General features: G+C 45.7%; 1 protein-coding gene across 1 annotated transcript in view; it reads left to right on the top strand.

The window, feature by feature from the left end:
- Positions 1-852: 852 nt before the first annotated feature.
- CPS1 (carbamoyl-phosphate synthase 1) overlaps positions 853-15,759 on the top strand; it is a 123,066-nt gene continuing 108,159 nt past the window's right edge. The window contains exons 1-2 of the mRNA XM_063933134.1: positions 853-1,058; positions 11,529-11,638. Of these exons, the coding sequence (XP_063789204.1) occupies positions 948-1,058; positions 11,529-11,638 (221 nt within the window). The 5' untranslated portion in view covers positions 853-947. The remainder of the gene's footprint in view (positions 1,059-11,528; positions 11,639-15,759) is intronic.

Below are 15,759 nucleotides of genomic sequence, written 5' to 3' on the forward strand. Positions count from 1 at the left end.
TCTAGATAGACAGAAAGAAAAACAGATAGATAGATGGATGGATAGATAGATAGATAGATAGATAGATAGATAGATAGATAGATAGATATCTTAGCCCTAGCCGCCACCCCAAGTGGGTAAGGGTAGGGAGCAGGGAAGGGGGGGGGGGGGGGGAATTAATTACCCCATACTTTGTCAGCATTCTATAAGTAGGGATGCTGCGGTTGGTCATGTGACCGCCGGCATCCCAACCGCTGGCATTTACTATCACACCGCTATACAGTATCTTCGTTTTTACGAAACTATTTTTATTAAAAAAAAAATTTGCCGTTATTTCATTCAGCGTGGCCCGGCGTTCTCAGCAGATGGGTCACCAACAGGTTGTGTCAATCTAGGCTGCACATCCCATATCTAATTCCATGAAAATGATTGAGAGTAGTTTTTTTGAACACAGCGCAACTGGCAATAAGACCGATCTGTTCTTTTCCAGACAAATATTTTCGTTCAGCGTCTGATGTATGTCGGGTGTCCCAGTTATGAAGGAAACTGTTACTTTTAGTTTATTTGATTTGTATGTTGAAAAAGGCTTTTTCAGGACAGTTCAGTGGCTGTTTTGGCCTTTTCTATTGATCCCCTAGCACAGGCTGAGTATAATACTGCTGATAAAGGAGAAGCGGAGGTCTCATAGAGGGATGCGTGTTTGAACATCACTCCAAGAGATAATAATTAATCTGTGTTGCAACTAAGTCACACAGACATCTAAAAATCAAAGTGTAAGCTCTGTGCAGGAGAGGGAGGAGGCATCGGGAGAGGCGGGGCTTGGCTTCGATTTATTAAATGCCCACTTCAGAGCACATATCAGCAAAAGTGGCCCCGTTTGCTGCCTCTTTCCTACCAGCCACTCTTGGGCACACACACCTTGCACCACTTTCTGAGGAAGAGCGGAGTGGCTCCACAGGGCCCCAAAGATGACTCGGATATTATCTGTGTTTAAGGCGGCCAGGGCAGGGGCTCTCACCGCCTCTGCCCGTCATCAATGGGGCTTTTCCAAAGCCGGTGTCCGGTTCATGAGTGTCAAGGTATCAACGTTGGCTTTTCTCTATCTGCTTAGTAACTCCATTCTTCTGCCTTTCGCTCAAATGCATCTAATATGTCTTACATTGGGGGAGATGTACTAAAGCTTGGAGAGAGAAAAAGTGGAGAGAGATAATGAACTAATTTGCTCCTAACTGCCATGTTTCAGGCTGTTTTAGATATATGACAGTTGGGAGATGATTGGTTGGTACTTGATCTGTCTCCAAGCTTTGATACACCTCCCCCATTGTGATTTTCCAAAATGGCTTTGATCTGTTTCCAAAGCGGTTTTTATTCTGATCTTCATATAGGAATGGTGTTACTGTAACGCTGACATAAGTCGATTTAAAGCAAAGTATAACAGTAACGTCACCCAGGCGTTTTAGACTAGGAACATTTAATTGCTATTGTTGATTGCAAATGTACCATTGAATTAGTAATCACGTCATAAGTCATTACATCTAGTTAGACCTTTATACTATAGAATTATAAATAACATATGGCAAGTGTTGCAGTTATTATATAGGCAATGTAGATAGATACAGTATTACGTCTCCAATAAGGGGGCATAGAATTGTTTTCATGGACATTTTATTTCATTATCCTTCAACTGCTGTAAGTTTGGTTTAACCAGACACCTGTTTGCTCTGTAGCGCTATTAGAGTAGGGGGGTATTGAGAAGCATCTGGGGGTAAAATCACTGGGGTATACTGTACTTATACACAATGTTTAAGGAAGTCTCTATGCAGTAGCAGATCTTGCCACGGGCAAGCAGGACTTTTGCCCGGGGCGGCGCTGTCCCGAGGGCGCCGCCGCCGTGGCAAGATCCGCTACTGGTGCCGGCCGCGATGACGTCATCGCGCACCGCATGGCATTGTGAGAGCGGCCATAGCCGCTAGAGGTCATAATTGACCTCTAGTGTCTGTGCTGTGCTGTGGGAGAGACGTCGTGACATCATGTTATCATCTATATCATATTAAATGAAATACATTATTTTTATTGTAGATAAAAAGTATGCTAAATCAGTACGAAGTATCACTAACAGATGCTGTTACTAGGGGGTAAATTTACTAAGATGGGAGTTCTATTTAAGATGGGATGTTCGCCATTGCAACCAATCAGATTCTACTTCTCATTTATCTAGCACCTTCTAGAATATAATAAATGGAATTTGATTGGTTGCTATGGGCAACATCCCATCTTAAATAGAACTCCCACCTTTACCCCTAAGATTCCAGTCACAAAGTTACCCTTAACATATATACGACCACACAGTGGGGGTCATGCCGAATTGATTGCTAGCTGCTGTTGTTCGCAGCGCAGCGATCAGGCAAAAAAAAATCGGCATTTCTGCGCATATGTATGCACCGCAATGTGCAGGCACGTCGTACGGGTACAATAAGCATCGTGGGTTTGCACAGGGTCTAACGAAGATTCCAGTCGCACTGCCGAACGCAGGAAGATTGACATGAAGTGGGCGTTTCTAGGTGGCAACTGACCGTTTTCAGAGAGGGCTTAGAAAAACGCAGGCGTGGCTGGGCGAACGCTGGGCGGGTGTGTGATGTCAAAAGCCGCGCCTCCGTCGTTAGAATCAACGCACACGAAGAGTAAATCCAGAGCTGGTCTTGTTTTGCACAAAAAGATTTTGCAGGCGCTCTGCTGCACAAGCGTTCATACTTCTGCAAAGCGAAAATACACTCCCCCGTGGGCGGCGACAATGCGTTTGAACGGCTGCTAAAAGTAGCTAGTGAGCGATCAACTCGGAATGACCCCCAGAGTACGTAGTGTGTGCTTCCTTCTTATGGAGATAACAGAAAATATACATTCAGTCTCGTACACTGTAAAATAACATTCAGATCCACGTCATTGTGACCTTCGATAGTATACATTTTTATGTGGGGATATACACTTTTGAAAGCTCAACTTTGGTTGTCATTATTGTTTTTTTAAACTTTACAAGGAAGCGCTGATTCTAGATAGACAGAAAGAAAAATAGATAGATAGAGAGATAGATAGAGAGATAGATAGATAGATAGATAGATAGATAGATAGATAGATAGATAGATAGATAGATAGATAGATAGATAGATAGATAGATAGAGGATAACAGATGGTGCCATGGTTAGCATTAGTGCCTTGCACGGGTTAACTTCGGGTGCTCCGGTTTCCTCCCACACTCAAAAAATATACTGGTAGGTTAACTGGCTACCGACACAAATGAACCCTAGTGTGTGTGTGTATATATGTGGTAGGGAATATAGAGTGTAAGCTCCACTGGGGCAGGGACTGTATGGCCAAATATTCTGTGTATGGGTGTGTTTTTTAAATATCTGATTATTAATAATATACTGTACATTATTTAGGTATTGTAGTCAATTCCCAGTTCTGCTGATTCCAGAGTCAGTGCATCAGGAAACTGCTCAATTTGTCAATCCGATCAAAAAATGATCAGGATCAGCAAGTTGGTCATTGATTTCCAGTGATCGAGTTGGCATCAGCAGATTGAGGAATCAGTAGATGTACTGTATGGCCATAGCTCCCTCTGCACATGTTACACCTCTCCCACCTGCAGTTCCGCACGGTATTACCCAGAATGGGGAATCAGTAGATGTATGGCCATAGCTCCCTCTGCACATGTTACACCTCTATCACCTGCAGTGCTGCATGGTATTACCCAGAATGGGGAATCAGTAGATGTATGGCCATAGCTCTCCCTGCACATGTTACACCTCCCCCACCTGCAGTGCCGCACGGTATTACCTAGAATGTGGAATCAGTAGATGTATGGCCATAGCTCTCTCTGCACATGTTACACCTCCCCCACCTGCAGTGCCGCATGGTATTAGCCAGAATGCACAGTTACAGTACTTGCTCATTTTTTGCTTTTCTCCCAATTGAGACTCAGCCGCAAAGTCTTCATTCCAGCACGCACTGCTCTAAGTAACTGTAAACAGATATTTTTGAGATAAGCAATTTCCTACCCTGTAATGTCATGCCACACTGCCCAATATGCTTTAATATAATAATAGTATGATCTTTTATTTAAATTATGCCACAAAGGGGATAAAACAATTAACAGATTTACATAAGTACACTAGACAGTTACAGACAAGTGCATAAATCTACATGTATACATTCTGTAATTACAGTATATTCCGTGCGTAACATCGTTACATGGAGTAGCCTATAGAGGAGGGAGCCATACTCACAAGAGCTTGCGTTCTAGAGGTACATGATTAACATGCTGCCGTATTCATCCCCGCCAGCTCCCAATTTCTCACTGGCAGCCCTAAACTTTACCATCTACTTAGAGGGCACCATTCATGCCATACCCCACACATCACTTCCACCTCCTCCTGCCACACTCACCAATACTCCCTCTGTTTATTATCTGCCATTACTGGGGGTGATAACTGTGCACTCCTCTCCCTTTCTAACCCCTCAACCTACCCCCACTTCCCTTCCAACGTCTATGTCCCAGTGCGTCCCTTACCGAGCTTCCAATTTGAAGTTGTTCAATTCCACTGACGCCCATCCACCGGTAAAATACAGTATGTGGTTATGTACTTATCTCCTAGTGGGCGGGATGTACTAATGTACATCGCCGCCCATCGCCACGATGCTGATCGCATATGTACTAACATATGCGATCAGCTTTGCGGAGGACAGCTCTTCCGATAAGAGCTGACCTCCGCGATGCGCAGCGGCAGCCTGACTTCCGGGATTCGGCCCGGGAGTCAGTCTGCGCATGTGCGGGGTGACGGGGGCGGCCGCAGGGCATGCTGGGAAGGATCCGATCGGATCCCTCACACAGCGCCGCGGAGAGAAGCCCATAGGCTTCTATGGACTATCGCCAGCTAAAGCTGGCGTACCCCGCCGCGGCGCTGACCTGCCGGCCGGGGGTTAGTACATCAGGAAAATGCGGTAAACAGGGAGTTTACCGCATTTTCCGCTTAGTACATCCGGCCCAGTCTAAATAATAGTTTCCAGGCAAGGTCAGGGTCGGACTGGCCCACAGGGGTACCAGGGAAACCACCGGTATGCCCCACTGCCTGAGGGCCCTCTCCTTCCTCTAGGGATCAGGTTCTAGACTGTGCACTTGTATTATACATGGTAGATATGTTGCATTACACTGCACTAGACTATTGTGTATTTCAAGCCTCTGTGGAGGCTGGCCACACCCCCTTTGTAGGCTGACCACACCCCTAAGTATGGGCCCCTATCACTGCATCCCCCCGGTGGGCACTTCATGCCCCAGTCCGACACTGGGCAAGGTCGTCCACAATTCTTGCAACACAAGAGGCTGGAAGTGGTCATCGCTGACGTCAGTGGCCCTCCTTAAGAACGCCTGGGCACACCTGCATTTTTTCAGACACACCCAGAACACGTCAGGTTTCCGCCAAGAAACGCCGGCTTCCTGTCAAACAGTGACTGTATTGTGATCACAATGTTTACGCATTTTCTGTCACTATTTTTACTTGCGCGTGCAGCCGTGCACAGTCGTTCGATAATCGGACGGATTGCGATTCTACTAATTTTGCACTCCCACTTGCTTCTCTTGTCTCAGCATCACCCTTCAGAATGCAAACCTTCATAAGCAGGGTCTTCCCTACCACTTGTTCTCATGACCATACCTTTTTGTCAACCTTTTATGTGCCCAATCTGTTCATTATTAATGCTTTACTTTCCGCCACTGTCCATTACTGTAATACTGTAAATTTAGCACATCTACGATCAGATCTGAATTACCCCCAAGATGAGTAAGGTTTGCCTCAACTAGATAGATATAGTACTATGGGGGAGATATATCAAACAACCTTGGCGAGAGTACCAACAAATCCACTTCTGTCATTCTACCAACATAGCCTGTAAAATGACAGAAGCTGATTGGCTGGTACTTTATCTCTCTCCAAGTTTTTGATAAATCTCCCCCTTTGTGTGATATATACACTGAAGGTTCCGAGTTCAATATATTTATCACCCAATGACTCCTGTTAATTTCACCGTGGGATCCTGTAAATTTTTGCTTTGTGCAGCAGTGTTGCAACCCGAAAAAAGCCAAGGACAAATTATTGTAAGTCAGATAGGGGAAAGGTAGACTACATGGGTCAAAATGATGTAATGCATGCATTCTCCTGTACATTAAAATCTATTTGATTACAAGCCTATATATTATTTTGGAATTTTCAAATGTACAGATGGCGCTCATCTATCTCACTGCAAAAGCAGAATGTAATATACAGATGGCGCTCATTTATCTCACTGCAAAAGCAGAATGTAATATACAGATGGCGCTCATTTATCTCACTGCAAAAGCAGAATGTAATATACAGATGGCGCTCATTTATCTCACTGCAAAAGCAGAATGTAATATACAGATGGCGCTCATCTATCTCACTGCAAAAGCAGAATGTAATATACAGATGGCGCTCATTTATCTCACTGCAAAAGCAGAATGTAATATACAGATGGCGCTCATTTATCTCACTGCAAAAGCAGAATGTAATATACAGATGGCGCTCATTTATCTCACTGCAAAAGCAGAATGTAATATACAGATGGCGCTCATTTATCTCACTGCAAAAGCAGAATGTAATATACAGATGGCGCTCATTTATCTCACTGCAAAAGCAGAATGTAATATACAGATGGCGCTCATTTATCTCACTGCAAAAGCAGAATGTAATATACAGATGGCGCTCATTTATCTCACTGCAAAAGCAGAATGTAATATACAGATGGCGCTCATTTATCTCACTGCAAAAGCAGAATGTAATATACAGATGGCGCTCATTTATCTCACTGCAAAAGCAGAATGTAATATACAGATGGCGCTCATTTATCTCACTGCAAAAGCAGAATGTAATATACAGATGGCGCTCATTTATCTCACTGCAAAAGCAGTAGGCCCTTATTCAGGTTGGATCGGTAATGCGCGTGTTCGCATTTTCTTCAAATATAGGACAAGTGCGCACGCATTCTGCATGTGCCGGGAAATGCGATTGCATCGATGTGATGCAAACTACTTTGCCTGATTGACAGGCAGAGGCGGTCGTGGGGTGGCCGGGGCCGGTGACGCAGCATGGTGACACAACGTGGTTTGGGACGTTTCCAGAGGCGGCGGCCGTCTGACGTCACACACAGCCACTGTGAAGGGAAACATGGCCCCACTGCGACTGTCTTCGCAGCCAAGCTGCGCAGGCAGGGGTCGGCCCTAGTCTGCTGTAATCACGATCTAATTGCAAAGCGATTGCAATTAGAATGCGATCGCAGGGCTGGGCGGCACTTAGCATTCGTTCATTATCAGTTGTAGTGTTGCTAATTTAGCAGAACATAATGGGGGTCATTCCGACCCGTTCGCACGGTGCGAATGGGTTGGAACTGTGGTTGTGCGGCGCCCGCATTGAGCACGCGAGTCGTTGCTGCAACGACGCCAGGACCGAAGAAGATTGACAGCGGGAAGGTGGATCAGGGCGTCTACTCACCGTTTCCCGGGCGTGGTAAGGGCGAACGCAGGCGTGTCCAGGCGTTTGGAAGGCGGATGTCTGACGTCACAGCCGGGACCTTCATCGCTGGATCTGTCGCACTGGGTAAGTATGTCCAGGGCTGGTCTTGTTTTGCAGGAAACTTTTTTAGCATAGCAGGGCTGCACAAGCGATCGCAGCCCTGCTATGCTAAAATACACTCCCCCATAGGCGGCATCAAGTTGATCGCACCAGCAGCAAAAAGTTGCTACGTGCGATTAACTCGGAATGACAGCCAATGTACAGATGGAGCACATCTTACTGCAGCACACTTGCATTGATATATAGGGAAATATGCAGGTTTGTTGTATATCAATCAAGCCAATCACCACAGACGAGAGATAGATACAATTTAGGCGTCTATTCATGAAGCAGTGAAAACTGTGGAGAAGTGAGCCAGTGGAGAAGAACCAATCAGCACTGAAGTAACGTTTCTAATTTGCATACTATAAAATTATACGGAGCAGCTGATTGGTTGCCATGGGCAACTTCTCCACTGGCTCACTTCTCCACACTTTTCACTGCTTCATGAATAGACCAATTAATGAGATAAAAGTGTAAATGATCTGTTATGCACTTTGTTATGAAATATCATCTATATCTTTCCACTTTCTTTTCATTTCACTCTCATCTCCCACAATCATTTCACTTTGCATTCGATGTAGAAGTACAGTATGCACACCGGGAATTTCCCCTTATTGCTCTTCATGTTCTGTTTTATGAGGGTTTTTTAATATCCCTATGAGGAGCACATGAAACGTATAACTGTACACACAACTCAGAGAGAATAATACATTTATTTATATAGCACGGTTTCTCCCATTCACTAGAGACGGAGGGACAGGGGGCATGCCAGCAGCTCCCAGAGCGCTGGCCTTGCCCCCATACTGATGAAAAACGGGGCGTGGCTCGCGATCGCTGCACTCCCGCAAAGCCACCCCCCTTTTCTATAGGCCATGTCCCCTTTTCGGATGGGTGCAGCGAAGCCGCGCCAATGTGTCCCTCCTTCACTTCTCCCAATGTTAGAAGGTATGTTCAGGATGCTTTACAGACATCAAAAAACATTGCATGCGGCACAAAGGATTAGTATGGGTTCACTACGGCTGGCCGGCGGTCGGGCTCCCGGCGACCAGCATCCCGGCGCCGGGAGCCCGACCGCCGGCTTACCGACAGCTTGGCGAGCGCAAATGAGCCCCTTGCGGGCTCGCTGCGCTCGCCACGCTACGGGCACGGTGGCGCGCTACACGCGCCACACTATTTTATTCTCCCTCTATGGGGGTCGTGGACCCCCACGAGGGAAAATAATTGTCGGTATGCCGGCTGTCGGGCTCCCGGCGCCGGTATACTGAGCGCCGGGAGCCCGACCGCCGGCAAACAGAAGACCACCCATTAGTATTACATCAAGCAGAAAAACAACACAGAAATCAAAAAACAAAAAACCCAGAAAGTAAGCAAAATGCTGGGTTGGTGGCTTGGTGCAGTCATTTTGGGTAATAAATTTCACAGGTTATATATTCCACCCAGTGGCGGATCCAGGGGGGGGCACTCGGGCCCGTGCCCCCCCTGTCATTTGTGGCCTTCTGTCCCCCGTCCCCCCCACCCGGCGCCGCACAGGGAGATGACGGGCGCCCGCTGAGATTGTGTTACCAGCGGGCGCCCGTCTCCCTGCACAGCGGCAGCCAGAGGCAGGAGCTCAGTACTGAGCTCTGGCTTACGGCGCTGTCACTGTGCGCCGTGCGCTATGGGAGAGACGTCAGTCATGACGTCTCTCTCATAGTGCTGACTGAGGAGTGGACGCCCAGGGCAGCTACTGGGGGACATTTTTACTGGGGGCCATCTACTGGGGGCATTATTACTGGGGGGCATCTACTGGGGGCATTACTACTGGGGGGTCATCTATTGGGGGCAAACTCCGAGGGGGCATTACTACTGGGGGCAAACTACTGGAGGACATTATTACTGGGGGGCATCTACTTAGAGCAAACTGCTGGGGGACATTATTACTGGGGGGCATCTACTGGGGGCAAACTGCTGGGGGACATTATTACTGGGGGGCATCTACTGGGGGCAAACTACTGGGGGACATTATTACTGGGGGGCATCTACTGGGGGCAAACTGCTGGGGGACATTATTACTGGGTGGCATCTACTGGGGGCAAACTAGGGGGGGACTATTACTGGGGGCCAACTACAAAGGTGCTAACTACTGGCGGCGTAACTACAGGGGCATTACTACTGGCGGCTTAACTAAGGGGCATTACTACTTGGGGGCTAAACTACAGGGGGGACAAACTACTGGGGGCTTAACTACAGGGGCCAAATTACTGGGGGATAACTACAGGGGCCAAACTACTGGGGGCATTACTACTGAAGGCTAAGCTACAAGGGGGCATAACTACAGGGGCTAAACTACAGTGGGGCAAACTACAGGGGGGCATTACTACTGGTGGCTAAACTACTGGGGTCATTACCACTGGGAGGCTAAACTAAAGGGGGGGGGGGGTAAACTACTGGGGTCATACCTGCAGGGGAATTACCACTGGGGGCATAATGACTGGGGGCATTACTACAGGCAACATTACTACTGGGGGCAATACGGGCATTGCAAAAGGGGCACCACTACTATGGGGTCTATATAAGGGGCACTACCAGTACAGTGGACATTGCATAATGAGCGATACAACTGTGGGCATTGTATAAGAAGCGCCACCTCACATGCACCGAAGCCGCACGCAAATGTACTTGCCCCTTCCATGGTGCCCCCCCTATCATTTTCTTCTGGATCCACCCCTGATTCCACCCATGAATGGTACCAGACAAGGCAGCCATTTTGGGCGCAGTACGTAGGATTATCCAGGGTGGAATAGGATGCGCTTAGAAGAAATTGCACAAAATGGGGGGATTGCAGCCAGTGTCGTCACAAGGGGAGTGCGAGAGGTGCGGGCTGCACCCGGGTGTCACCCAGCTAGGGGTGACACCAAAATGCCAACTCCTTCTCAGTGACAGGAGCCGGGTGCTGCACTGTAACAATGCATACAGCACTCGGTTCCGGCCATACTGCAGAAGCACCCACTGCAACCACAGCAGTCTTCGGTGGCAGTCCGCATCTCCCTTACCCCCGGAGTGATGAGAACGGGGTTCCAGGATGTTAAGCCACGCCCCTTATGCGAGGCCACACCCCTTTTCACGTGGTAAGTGATGCCTCTAATTGCAGTGTCCTAACGCTAGGAGTACAATTCTAACACAACCATCAGGTCCATGTATTTTTTATCTCATCCACGAACATACCAGGTGAGGCAGCCATTTTGGGTGCACTGCAAAGGTTACACTGTGTGAGAAAAGCTGTACAAGGACCCAACTGACACGTATGTAGTATGATATACCCTGTACGAATAGATCAACGAGTAGTAATGTTCATCATGGCCAAGGATGTGTACAAACAGTAGCGATTTAGCATACAGTGGGTATATGAATCATCCTACTTACCTCTGAATATCTGATATCTATAATGGCTGCATTCTTTACAAGTCACAAGTGCATAGTACAGTATGAGGTGCATCTAAATTCCGCTAAACACTAAGGAACTGATTCTGAGCTGGGAGTAACTGTATATCTGAATCAAACAATGTTGCGATGAAAGGGGTCAAATACATTTTTTTTTCATGCAGGGTAAATACTGGCTGCTTTTGCATGTAGCCCACACATGCTGAACTGCTCTATTCTTACACTGCAGATTTGCGTTTGGACACACCCCACCCAAATCTACACATGTTACATCAGCCCCACCTGCAATGCAGCATGGTTTTACCTGGGTGCAAAGTTACTAGCTCTATTATTGGAATCATTCTATATATGTCTTCTATTCACTGTATTTCCACAGGCAAACAGAACAAGGGAAAGTGATGTTCTCTTTCAACATAATACAATGATGAAATCTTTTTTTTTGTTCAGGCGAACACTGCCAATCTAGTGTTGCAAGATGGGACGAAAATCAAAGGATACTCTTTTGGACATCAAAAGTCAGTCGCTGGGGAGGTCATCTTTAACACCGGATTGGGCGGGTGAGTAGCCTTCAAGATGTTTTTCCGAATTTTGTAAAGTAAAATGACTGAGCCTTCAGCTGCTGTGCATGTCGTTATCTATGGCAACAAAACGGAAAGACTTTAGCCCCCAAGGTTACACAAGATAATCCTCAAATTTGCAGAGTGATGATCAATGTCAGTAACATGTCTAGATAAGGAGAACAAACATCATAATCTTTCTTTGGACAATTACCTGTGCACCAGTTTACCTTCTATACAGCAAGAGTAGGTAACCAGTGGGTCTCCAGCTGCTGCAAAACTACACATCCCAGCATGCCCTGCCACAGTTTTAGCATCCCCCAACATCAAAACTGTAGCAAGGGTGGATGGGATGTGTAGTTCCACAGCAGCTGGAGTGCCACAGTTTGCTTTTCCCTGCTGCAGCTATAATATACAGTAGATAATAGGGATCCGGTCTGAAGATCGACAGTGTCTAGGTCGACAATGTTTAGGTCGACCACTATAGGTCGACAGTCACTAGGTCGACATGGATGGAAGGTCGACAGGGTTTCTAGGTCGACATGTGCTAGGTCGACAGGGCTAAAGGTCGACATGAGTTTTTCACAATTTTTTTTATATTTTCATACTTAACGATCCACGTGGACTACGATTGGAACGGTAAAGTGTGCCGAGCGAAGCGAAGGCACCATGCCCGAAGCATGGCGAGCGAAGCGAGCCATGCGAGGGGACGCGGTGCACTAATTTTGGATCCCGGTCACTCTACGAAGAAAACGACACAAAAAAAAAATCCTCATGTCAACCTTTAGACCTGTCGACCTAGCACATGTCGACCTAGAAACCCTGTCGACATTCCATCCATGTCGACCTAGTGACTGTCGACCTATAGTGGTCGACCTAAACATTGTCGACCTAGACACTGTCGATTTGATGAACCACACCCAGATAATATAGGGGGTAATTTAGACCTGATCGCAGCAGATTTGTTAGCAGTTGGGCAAAACCATAGTGGTCATTCCGAGTTGATCGCAGCCAGCAACTTTTAGATGCTGCTGCGATCAATAGTCCATGCCTATGGGGAGTGTATTTTAGCTTAGCAGGGCTGCGATCGCTTGTGCAGCCCTGCTAAGCTAAAAAAAAAAAATCAAGCAGAAGAAGAGCAGCCCTGGACATACTTATTTGCTAAAAGATGTGGGAAAACTTATTGGGCGCTGGAAAGGGGACGGGCAGCCTAGGGTACACCTTTGGGGTTTTCCTCTTTCCCCCAAAAAAAGAACAAGAATACAAGTGTGGGGTGGTGTAACCGGGGCGCCCTCTTTCCGTGGTCGTGTGAAAAGACCAAAGCAATGGTCAAAATACTGATTGCAATGCGTATATGCTGATACCAATTCAATGAGTTTCGATAAAAATCATACAAATTTAATACAATAAAAATTCACATACAATAACTAAAAGCATACCATAGAGGTAAGCTAGGAGCCACAGGTGTTAAATGAGGCAGGTTGGTCAAAGGTACACCCTGCTCTGGCTCCTAGGCTTACTGTTGGGTCGCTAACCCCTGAATAGGTGCTGGTAAATGTTCAAAACAGCTCAAATCGCAATTCAAACAATATTGGAAAGCATACCGGAGAGGTAGCTAAGGAGCCGCAGGTGTTATAGCAAGCAGGGTGGTCCAGACTTCACCCTGCTCTGGCTCCCAAGCTAACCACCAGGTCGATGTCCAATGAATGAAAGGTTCAAGTTCTTGATGGATCCAATATTCAACGCGTTTCGAGATCTGTAATCTCTTCCTCAGGGCTTGATGGTGTTCCATGTCTCCAGAGATGGCTTTTAAAGATGGTGTAAGGTTGGTTCCGGGTCATAGGTCACTTGAGCCGGAAGTGGTTCAAAAGGATCCTTTTTAGTAAAACCTGATTACTGATGGTGATATGTTGCTGAATTAGTGCTCTGCGATGAGTAGAAGGTGCAGATTTGGGTGAAAAACCGATAAAAACGTCCGGCCGGGCGACCGGAAGTGACCCGGACTGGAAGTACAATACCGGAAGTGACGTACCGACATGAATGGCCGGAGTAAGCATGCAAATATCTATAATCAGTGCAACCAAAATCTCTATAGATGGAAGAGAGACTTGTGATAAATAAGAGTGGAATAAAAAACCTGCAACTATCACCATAGGTCACTATGATGTTGGTGATTGTCTGGAGGTGTGGCTCCGATACCGGAAGTGACGCAGCTGTTTGCGTTCCACCGACCGGAAGTGACACGGTTTGTTTGCGTGTCACTGAACGGAAGTTGTGGAGAAAGTAGCTAGAAAGGTGGCTGTGAGCCGCAGAGGTCTATTTATGATGATAACAGTAAAAGAAGTGGAGGTTAACTGGTCCTAGGTACATTATTAATTTGTGAAGGCCGAGGAGTGGGATGTAGAAATAATATCTAACGGCTAAGCGAAAGGTGATCCGAAGTATCATAATAGATGAGTGAAATCGTGCTAACAATGTGCATACATAACAAATTATGTGCATACATAACAAATTATTGTGGTCCATAGTTGAAGTCCACAGTCAGTTGGACAAATCCTGTATATCAAACATAGAGTTGACCAAAGATGGGTGTATATATTGTCAATATAAGTCAATAAAATCCAATGTTATCCAGAGATGTGGGAATATGTTGAGAGATGTCATTAATTCGTCTTCCTTAAATTAGTTCTCCATAAGTCTCCGTGGCAAAGAAATGAAGAAAGAAAACAAAAAAAATGTAATGAGTTAAAGGATACCACTTCTGGTATCTATCTAAGATGAATACTTATTAAACTATGTGGGCTAGTGCAAGAACCATTTGAGTTCAAAATCCTTGTTTAGGCCTTTGGGGCAAAGGGACTGAAGTTTGTAAATCAATTTCATTTCCGCCTTTGCAAGATTTTTTTCTGTATTTCTGTCGCGCCAAGTGGATTTTATGTGCTGTAATCCCACAAATTTCCTTATAGATGTATATGAACAGTTGCGTTCTGATTTAAAATGTTCAGACAGATTGTGTGTGAGGAGACCTTTTTTATATTGCGCAGATGTTCGCCAAGTCGTGTTTTCAGTGCTCTCGACGTGCGTCCAATATATATCTTCCCACAGGCGCACTAAACTAAATAAACAACATTACTGGTATGGCAGGTAATGAAATCTTTGATTTTAAAGCAAATGTTATTGACGGTTACTTCTGTATATTTAGAGGTTTCAGTTTTGATTTGTCGGCATGGAAGACAAAGTCCGCATCTGTGAAAACCACTGGTTCTAATGGGATTGATATTTTTCTGAGGTAAGGCGCTTCGAACTAGTTTGTTCTTTAGATTCGCTGCCTTACGGTAGATGAACGTAGGTTTTTTCGGAATGATGTTTTTTAACGTGTCGTCCATGCATAGCAAGTTCCAATGTTTTCTAATGATCGGTTCTATTTTTTTGTGCTGATGGTCATATCCTGTAATAAACGACCATTGGGAATGATTGGAGAGTTTTTCATCGTTCTTCTTCTGTTTGTTGTTGTGGATGAGGGTGGTCCTATCATTGTTCCTCGTTTCCGTCTGAATTAATTCCAAATTCTCAGGTTGATATTCTTTTTCGATGAAGGCGTTCTTGAGTTCATTGATTTGGGTCATACATACAGTGTCCTCGCTGCAATTCCTCCTTATTCTTAAAAATTGGCCCTTGGGTATGCCGTTGAGCCAATTTATATGGTGTTCACTCTCTTTGCTGATATAATTGTTACAATCTGTTGGTTTATTGTACGTTTTTGTTTGGATGGTGTTATCCTTGATATATATAGACAAGTCCAAAAAATTAATTTCGGTTTTGCTGTTTTCAAACGTGAGGATAATGTTTCTATCGTTTTGGTTAAGATGGTCACAAAATAAGGTTAAACTATCTGTGTCCCCTCTCCAAAAAAATATCACGTCGTCGATATATCGATTCCATGTTAGCAGTTTGTCCTTTCCCGGGTTCTGTGTGTGTATGTTTTCCTGCTCCCAATGGGCCATGAAAAGATTAGCAAAACTCGGTGCAAATCGCGTACCCATTGCGGTACCCCTCTTTTGAAGGTAATAATCCCCCTCGAAAAAGAAGTTATTCTTCAGAATAAAATCCATGGACTCGAT

This window comes from Pseudophryne corroboree, chromosome 7 (genome assembly GCF_028390025.1).
Source record: "Pseudophryne corroboree isolate aPseCor3 chromosome 7, aPseCor3.hap2, whole genome shotgun sequence".
In the NCBI taxonomy this organism is placed as follows: Eukaryota; Metazoa; Chordata; class Amphibia; order Anura; family Myobatrachidae; genus Pseudophryne; species Pseudophryne corroboree.